At 55.9% G+C, this 8,785-nt stretch overlaps 1 protein-coding gene across 2 annotated transcripts; it reads left to right on the top strand.

Moving 5' to 3' along the window:
- The first annotated feature begins 255 nt into the window (after positions 1 to 255).
- On the top strand, positions 256 to 8,321 carry CNP (2',3'-cyclic nucleotide 3' phosphodiesterase). Of its 2 annotated transcripts, none has more exons than XM_014740234.3 (4): positions 256 to 1,293; positions 2,559 to 3,228; positions 5,215 to 5,354; positions 6,796 to 8,321. In XM_014740234.3, the coding sequence occupies exons 1-4, from the start codon at positions 1,291 to 1,293 to the stop codon at positions 7,243 to 7,245; spliced, it is 1,263 nt and encodes a 420-aa protein (XP_014595720.1). In that variant the 5' UTR covers positions 256 to 1,290; the 3' UTR covers positions 7,246 to 8,321. The 2 variants fall into 2 exon arrangements, with proteins under 2 accessions (XP_014595720.1, XP_005597449.1); XM_005597392.4 differs by having other exon boundaries at positions 1,168 to 1,468.
- The last annotated feature ends 464 nt before the right edge of the window (positions 8,322 to 8,785 follow it).

Genomic DNA, 8,785 nt, shown 5'->3' with positions numbered 1-8,785 from the left:
AAACACTGAGACCCCCAAACCAGGCTTTAGGGAAGAAATAATGATGGGACCACCTCAGCCATCACACAGAGAGGGAGAGCTTCTTGTAAACCCCTAAGCCCTGAATGCAGAATGAAGTGGCAGCTGGCTTGGATAGGGCATCGTGCTCCAGCAGCCCACAGGAAGAAAGAAGTTTCCTGCCCGGAAACAGGGAGTGGCCTGGGAGAGGGAGCTGCGCCACCTCCAGGCAGTCCAGTCCCGTCAGTCAGGCTCCCCACGCTGGTTTCCTCCTCTAGAATGCGCACCTGCCTCAGGGCTGCTGCGAGGACCATATGAGGGCTCAGCACGGCACCTGGTCCACAGGAAGCTCTCGAAAATCCACCCGAGCTTCCAGTGCCTTCGCAGAGGTGTCGGCTGAGCGGCTGCCTCAGAGGATGAGTTAGGATTTCACTACATTCTTCATCTGTCCCTTTGGCCATTGCCATCCTGGTTCCTTCTCCACAGTTCCTGGAAAAGTCGAGGCTGAGGCTGACTTTAGGCTGGGACCCGGCTGGACTAAGCCGAGGCAAGGGAGGTATTTCAGGTGCAGCATTTCATGGGGCGCCAAAAACTCAGTAAGCAAGATAAACAGTATTTTAATGCAACATTGTAAAAAAAATTAATGCAAAAAACCCATGATGAATAAAATATCAAAATTTTAAATAAAGACAGGATCTGAGGGCCCTCCCAGTGGCCTAGTGGTTAAGTTCGCTGGCTGCTTCCCTGCTGGGCCTGGGTTTGCGGGTTCAGATCCTGGCGCGGACCTACACACCGCTCATCAAGCCATGCTGCCGTGGTGTCCCACATACAAAATAGAGGAAGCTTGGCACAGATGTTAGTTCAGCCACAATTTTCCTCACCAAAGGAAAAAAAAAAAGGATCTGACTTTGCACTCGCAGGACCCTGCCTCCGTTGCCTCATCCTGATTCCGGCGCTGGGCCGGGAAGGGGCCCTGCTCCCCTCTTTAAAGAGGTCATCAACGCCTACGAGAAAAAAAGAGGCCAGTCGAGTCGCCAGCGGCCTGGCCCCCAGGGCACAGGTGAGCACACGGGCAGCCCGGGACTCGGCCGACCCCGGTGTCTGCTCGCCGCGCCTGCGCAGAGAGGACCCGGCCCGGCCCTCCCCCGCCCCCGCGCGCGCTCCGCCCCCGGGCTATGTAAGGCGGCCCGGCGGGGTCGCGCCACCGCTGGGCTCCGTGTCCCTCCGCGCAGGCGGGCGGCCCCGGAGAGCTGGTGCCTGCGAAGGCGGCCACGGCAGCGCCCCCTCCTCATCATGGTGAGCGGGCGCGGGAAGGCCAGGAGGGGAGGGGAGGGGGCGGGCCGGGCTCGGGGTAGCACCCTAACGGACAAGGGGGGATTGGGGGATTTTCGGGAGGAAGTGGCATGCAAATGAGGACTCGCGTTTCCGGAATTGAGCTCAGGCTCGCTTGGCGGTGCGGTGCAGCTTGGAGGTAGGGGAGACGCAGGAAGAGGAGCAATGGAGAGGGCCGCTGGAGGAGGAGGGGTCTCCGGAGCTGCAGAAGCTGCTGTCCCCGCCAGACCCAGATGGCGTGTGGGCCGGGAACAGTGCGCCCGGGGCCGGTCCCCACTCCCCGCGGCCCGTGCTGGGCGGGCATTCTTCGCCTTCGCCTGCTCCGGGGCCTGGTCTGAGAAGACGCTGTGCCTGCTGAGCTCTCAGGGTGCTGAGGGAGGTGGAGCCAGTGTAGAGGAGAGAACGGTTTACTGTAAACGCTTGTCACTTGTGGCTTTTAGCAGGCAGGAAAACAAGTGGCTCACAGAGGTGCTGCTGACACACAGCAAAGTGTGGGCAGAGCTAGACCCTGAACACAGGTGGCCTGTGCCGCCCAGTCCTGGGGCAGGCACAAAGGCCACGACTCTGTGGGGGGCCGAGGGCAGAGGAGGAGGTGGCAGGCGAGTCAATGAGCCCCTTTGTCCAGCGCTCTCCTGCCCTGCCCCCCACCAGCCCTTCTGTGGGACCATTGTCCCCCCATCTCAGACAAGAGAGTATTATCTGTTGCTGCCATTGTTGGGGGAAGGGAGGCAGTCTTTGGGTGACCGTTCTCGGCCCAACCCTCTGCAGTCAGAGCAGGACAGTTGTGGCTGTGCCCAGACATAGAGACTCCCACCTCCAAAGAGGTCATCCTTAATGGGTGCCAGAATATAAAGTTAGGGTCCACTCCTAGAGCCACAGGCTTCAGGCCCTCCCCATGCAGGCACTTCCAGCACATTTTCCCTTTAGAGGTGGCAGCAGTGGGGTGATCCTTGCGGGTACAGCCCCAACTAGAGGAAAGTAAGAGTTTAGGAACCTCAGACAGGCATCCCTCTCCATCCTCCACAACCAGATGCTGATGGTACGCAAGGCCGGAGGAGAGACAGTCCACCACTCCACGGCTCTGGAAGGCGCCGTGCTTGGAATTCAGGGCTAGGGAGCCCCGAGCAGGGGTTCCTGGCTAGAACAAGGCCAGAGACAGAGACAGGAGGGCAAAGCTGGCTAGGTGGCCCCAAGTGACCTGGCTGACATCTGCTCTTCCCCCCTCACAGAATAGAGGCTTCTCGCGAAAGAGCCACACGTTCCTGCCCAAGATCTTTTTCCGCAAAATGTCATCCTCAGGGGCCAAGGACAAGCCTGAGCTGCAGTTTCCCTTCCTGCAGGATGAGGAGACGGTGTCCGCACTGCATGAGTGCAAGACACTCTTCATCCTGCGCGGCCTGCCAGGGAGTGGCAAGTCCACGCTGGCACGGGTCATCCTGGACAGGTACCGTGACGGCACCAAGTTGGTGTCTGCCGACAGTTACAAGATCACCCCTGGTGCTCGAGGAGCCTTTTCCGAGGAGTACAAGCGGCTGGACGAGGACCTGGCTGCCTACTGCCGCCGGGACACCCGAGTCCTTGTGCTGGATGACACCAACCATGAGCGGGAGCGGCTGGAGCAGCTCTTTGAAATGGCCGACCAGTACCAGTACCAGGTGGTGCTGGTGGAGCCCAAGACGTCGTGGCGGCTGGACTGTACCCTGCTTAAGGAGAAGAACCAGTGGCAGCTGTCAGCTGATGAGCTGAAGAAGCTGAAACCTGGGCTGGAGAAGGACTTCCTGCCACTCTACTTCGGCTGGTTCCTGACCAAGAAGAGTTCTGAGAGCCTCCGCAAAGCTGGCCAGGCCTTCCTGGAGGAGCTGGGGAACCACAAGGCCTTCAAGAAGGAGCTGCGACAGTGTAGGTGGCAGGGTGGGCGGAGTGGGGGCACTTAGCCTCATTCATAAGCCCCCTTGCTGGGCACAAGGTGCTGCGCACACAGGACCACTGTTGTTCTCAAAGCACTGGGAGTAAAGTGGGGAGGCAGGTGGAAGCTCAGTGGTATAGGCAGAGGCGGCCTTGGGTAGTGGAGGCACAGAGGGATACGGGAGAGGCGCTTCCCAGAGCACCTTCCCTCTCCCTGCTCCCTGCTCCCTTCCTTTCTGCCCTCTTCCTCCCACCTGCCCTCTCTGGCCTGGATCTTGACCACTGACCCTGGCTTAGAGGTGGGAAAACAAATTACTGTCATAACAGGAAATATGTCAGCATTTCATATAACCTTAGAGGGAGAATCTGGTCCAATGTTTTCAAACTCATTTTTAGCAGCAGAACCATTTTCTAAAATAAAATATTCCACGGAGTCCTAAGCTGCAAACAGATTTTAACTAGGACCACTGTGACTTCACTGGGCATGGTTCTCAGGCCTTCGGCTACTAAGTGCACCTCCTGTGGCATCCTGCCGCTCCAGAAGGCAATCTCACACCGAGTCCAAAGCCCTCATTTTGCAGATAGGAAGACAGGCCCAGAGGGATGTGGGGTTTGCCCAGAGCCAGTGAGAGCCTGGCCTCTGTGGACTCCAGCAGGGGCCTCCCCAGGGCTCCCTCCTGGCAAGGCCTGTGTGCTCCAATGAGAGGGTAGGTGTGGGATAAGGAAGGACCCTGGTGGCCCTCATTTTCCTACAGTGGCCTGTTGGGGATATGTCAGCTACTCATCCATCTGTTCCTTGAATCCATTTCTAGTTCCCCCAGATTTTAGGTTGTCTTCATACTGAAGTATCCCCACCCATGTTTCTTCGTTGTTCAGAGGCAGGTAATCTGTGCCTATATATGTTCTCAGAGAACTCTTTTTCTCGGCTCCTAAAGCTCATATGCTGGGGGAACGGGACAGTGGTATCTGCAGAGATGCTGGCCAGTGTGAGCCCAGTCCCTGTGAATAGCTTGACAGGAAAGCACCCGAGAGGCAGGGCTCCTGGTTAGAGCTGGTGGCTGTGCCCTGGAGAGTGACTGCCTCTTGAAGCTGCTTTTACCATTAAAAACTGGAATCTTTTTCTGCCCAGGACGCAGCAGAAGAAATGTAATGGGCCAAAAACAAGGCCTGCTCTCAGAGTGGAGGCCTCCCTCTCCCATGGAGGGTGAGAGACATCCTCACAGGGACTCAACTCTGGGAGTAAACAGGACAGACAGTGATTCCAAAGCTAGCTACAAGGCTTGGAGTCTGGAAATTGAAATCACAGATGCTCCAAGTCTCGAGACTACCAGCCACATAATGTCATCCCATTATATCCCTAGACCCTTCCTGCAGCAAGCCCTCCGCAGGCTCTCATCCACCACGCAAGCCTGCGAGGACTTAATATTATGGTGAGCTGGTAACTTCTCGTCCCAGTGGGCCTGAGTGAAATGAGGCACTACTAACAGTTCCCCGGGTGGCTGTGGGAAAACTAGGGTATATGGTCACCCTAATTATTGTACTCGGTTGACAGATAAGGGTCAATCACTTGCCGAGGTCAAAGGGCTGGGAACTTAATTATGCTTTTTCTGGCTCCTTCCATTGTACCACATAGTTCCCAACCCCTTCTTTTCTTCCGCCCCTTTTTTCATGACCTGCTTCCCTCTCCTGGATGTGCAGCTGGGGAAGCTGATTCCTTTCGCCTATGCTCCCTACTCCTGGGTTCCAAGTGTCTTAGTTTTCAAGTCTGGGGAAGAGATGTAAAAGGCTACATAATGTAAAGCCCAGGAATTGAAGTGCTTGTTTATAGCTCTAAAGTTGCTCTTAGTTTGACCAACGAATGAATAAATTAACTATAGAGGATTGCTCAAGAGTTTATGCTTGAGGTCCGATCTTTTTCCTCTGGGCCTCCTGGTCTTGGTGACAGATGTTGGGATGGCCCCGCTCTCTCTCTCCCTGCAGTCGTCCCTGGGGATGAGCCCAGGGAGAAGATTGAACTGCTCACCTACTTTGGGAAGAGACCCCCAGGTGTGCTACACTGTACAACCAAGTTCTGCGACTACGGGAAAGCCGCCGGGGCAGAGGAGTACGCCCAGCAGGATGTGAGTCCTCCCTAGGGATGCCGCCAAGGTGGGGAGAGGGCAGGGTCTCCTGGAGGTGGGTGCCAGCTCAAGGCAGAACCAGAAGCCAGCCAGCCTCTCAGGAACAATGGCATCTCCTGCTCCAGCTCGCCTCCTGCAGGCTTGGTGGCACAGACCTCAGCTGCCCTTTCTAGGGAGTCTGTGAGTCTATGCGTTCATCCCCAAGGCCTGCTCACCGGTGCCCTTCCTTCTGCGGACTCATGGAGAATGCTGGTCGGCAGCAGACTCCTGCTCTGGCCTAAGCCTGCATTCAGTCCCCAAACCAGGAGTCCCTTGCCCCCAGGGAGCCTGGTGCTCTGAGGTTGCTGTCCCTCGGTCTGAGGCCTGACCTTGCCCTGGAGTAGGGACGCTGAGAGATAGTGAGGCTTATTGGCTTAGGGGCACCAGACCCTTCCCCACCACAGAGCCCGTATCCTCCACCCACAGCCCCGCGCCACCACATGGTGATGCTTAAACATCAGGCGTGTTGCCCAGATGCACACGGCTGTCTCCAGCCTCCTTCAGGTCTCCTCAGCGAGGCCTTCCCTGACCCTCCGCCCGTCTCCCCCCTTCTCTGCCTAGGTTAGCACAGCCATTTGGCTCGGGTGCTCATTGGTCTCCTCCCACTCGAGTGGAAGCTCCTTGAGGGCGAGCATTTTTTACAGTTTAATTCAGCCCTGTATTCCTAGCACCTAGCAGAGCTGCATGAATGACTGTATAACACTTTCCACCACCGTCTCTAATCATTCATTCATTTAGCAATATTTATAAAGCAGCTGTTATGCAGGAGGCACAGGACAAGGGATTGTGAGCAAAAAAGAGCTTTTATGGTCAGATGGGTGAGATGGACTTTGAGAATCAGATACACCCAGGTGTGTTATCAAATGTAAATCAAGGTGTATGGAGGAGACTTTCATCAAAGGCATTTATTCCTGGCCTCACCCTGCCCTCCAGGATGTGGCCTGGATCCCGGGGTGGCTTTACCCAGGGTGAGCCAAGCAGTAATGACAGTGGCACTTGTCACGTGCCTGTCACCAGGCTCCTTTAATCCCCACACTGAGGTTGGTTCTGCATCATCCCCATTTTACAGGTGAATAAGCTAAGGCACAGAGATGTTAACTTGCTCAAGCTGTGCAAGCAGTAAGTGGGGGCGCCAGGTTCTGAACTCAGGAGGTCTGGCTTTTAACCCTTGCTCTGTCCTGCGTCTCTGGCACCTTGGTTCTTTTCACATCAGCCTGAACTGTGTCAGTGGAGAGATGTCCTCCCACAACACACAGGCTGTGTGTGGCAGATGTTCGTGGATGACGCGCCTTTACCAAAGGGCTCTGCTCAGTTGTGCTCACCTGTTACCCCACCCTTGGTCAGCTGTCCCTCTCTGGAGGCCACACCTCTAGCTCAGTCCTCTTGTTCTCACTCTCCGTAGGCAGTAAAGAAAGCTTACGGCAAGGCCTTCATGCTGACCATCTCTGCCCTCTTTGTGACACCGAAGACGACTGGAGCCCGGGTGGAGCTGAGTGAGCAGGAGCTGCTGTTGTGGCCAAATGATGTGGACAAGCTGTCACCCTCTGACAGCCTGCCCCGGGGGAGCCGTGCTCACATCACCCTGGGCTGTGCGGCTGACGTGGAGGCCGTGCAGACAGGCATTGACCTCCTAGAGATTGTGCGGCAGGAGAAGGGGGGCAACCGAGGTGAGGAGGTGGGTGAGCTAAACCGGGGCAAGCTCTACTCCTTGGGCAGTGGGCGCTGGATGCTGAACCTGGCCAAGAAGATGGAGGTCAGGGCCATCTTCACAGGGTACTACGGGAAGGGCAAACCTGTGCCCATACAAGGCAGCCGAAAGGGGGGTGCCTTTCAGTCTTGCACCATCATTTGAGTGGTCTCACCACAGAGGGCCCCTGACTCTTACAAGGGAAGGGGGAGGAGAGGGAAACATGCCCTCTGCTTGATCTTTAAGATTCTTTTTTTTTTTACTCAAAGTTAACTTTCCTATAACTTTTTAAAAACTTATAAAATAACTGCTCCTCTTTTCTTGCTGCCTCATCCCCTCTAACACTCAAGCTCTCAACACAAGGCGGGTGGGCAGACACCATTCAGGAAGCTGGATCAAAGCTGATCAGGCTGGGCCTAGTTGGGCCTGGTGCAGCCGCAGCCACAATCTGGAACCCTGCTTCAGGGTGGTTCTCTCAGCCCCTGGCCCAGGTCCACTGCCCTGCCCAGAGCTGGCTAGTGGGGAGCGATACTTGAGAGCTGCGTGTACCCACAGAGTGGTCACCATGGCCAGGGGAAACTAGTGGTGGATTTGCGAGGGGAAGATCCCTGGGCTTTGATCCCATTTCTTAATCAGTGTAGCCTTAGGAAGGCCGGGGCTGTTTACCAGGGTAGAAAAAGGGGTTTACCCACTTTTGGTCCTAAGCACCTGTCCCCTCCTCCTTCACACTATAACTAGGTAACAGTTTGATAACTAGGGAAGAAAACAGAATAAGCAGCAGCCACATCCCAGCCTGGCTACTGGTCTCACCCCAGGAAGGGGATGGGCTGGCCATCCTTTCCAGTGGTATGGCTCTGCTGTGTGGATGGGGAGATCGAGGAAGACAGTACCTTGTGGGGAAGCTCCAGTCTTGCTGTCTTCCCAGCCCATCTTGCCTCCCCGGTGCCTCTGGAGGCCTCTGTGCCTCCTCTAAAGGGGGCTGGTGGGTACCAAGAGCCGATGGAGTGGACTCCTGGCTGGTAAGGGCCAAATCCCACATGGGGCCTCTGGGAAGGGGTTTTTAACACTGCTACATGTGCTTTGGTTCCTGGGGTACCCTCCACTGTTCTTTGCTCAGTAACAGGGCCTTGCTAATCAGGTTGTCACTCCACAAAAGTGCTTGGGATTTAAGTTCCCATCCTGGCTTTGCCCAACCTCAGCAACTTGTAAGACTGATAATGAAATAAATCATGTTAATCCTAGCTGTGTGCAGTCTCTCTCACCCTTCTGTGCCCAGCTGAGTCTTCCCTGGGGCGAGGGCTGGGTATATTAGGACTGGCTTTGTCCCACAGCTTGGGGCCATCGGTCCTGTCTCCCCTCTGCTGGCTGGTCACAGCTGTGGTGAGGTTGGGCAGCTGAACAGTGTTGGCTTTCATGAGGAGGCAGGAAGGAGAGAGGCTTATCTTAGATGCACACAGAAAGTGGGGGTTGGCTGGGTCTGAGGGACATGGAGCAGAGCCTCTCGTCCCCCGTTAATTGTGGCAACAGGTCACAGGTGTGCCCAGCCCAACCCAATCACAGAGACTTCTCAGCAAGACCCAAAGTGCTTGGTACGGGTTTCCCCCAGTTCTCTAGAGAAGGCCACCCTCCAGTCAGTGCTACTTCAAACACAAGGGAAGACCTGACATTCAGGAGTCTCTTCCAGGCCAACAGGAGCCTGGACAGC

The sequence above is a fragment of the Equus caballus genome, chromosome 11 (genome assembly GCF_041296265.1).
Source record: "Equus caballus isolate H_3958 breed thoroughbred chromosome 11, TB-T2T, whole genome shotgun sequence".
Lineage (NCBI taxonomy): Eukaryota > Metazoa > Chordata > Mammalia > Perissodactyla > Equidae > Equus > Equus caballus.
The sequence above is the reverse complement of the archived record's forward strand: the minus strand, read 5'-3'. Positions and strand labels throughout refer to the sequence as shown.

What these genes read in the sequence shown, in the direction of transcription:
- CNP (XM_014740234.3), top strand. An exon ending in CAAGAAGGAGCTGCGACAGT is followed by an intron (nt 3,229 to 5,214) that starts GTAGGTGGCAGG and finishes CTCTCCCTGCAG; the next exon opens with TCGTCCCTGGGGATGAGCCC. An exon ending in AGGAGTACGCCCAGCAGGAT is followed by an intron (nt 5,355 to 6,795) that starts GTGAGTCCTCCC and finishes CACTCTCCGTAG; the next exon opens with GCAGTAAAGAAAGCTTACGG.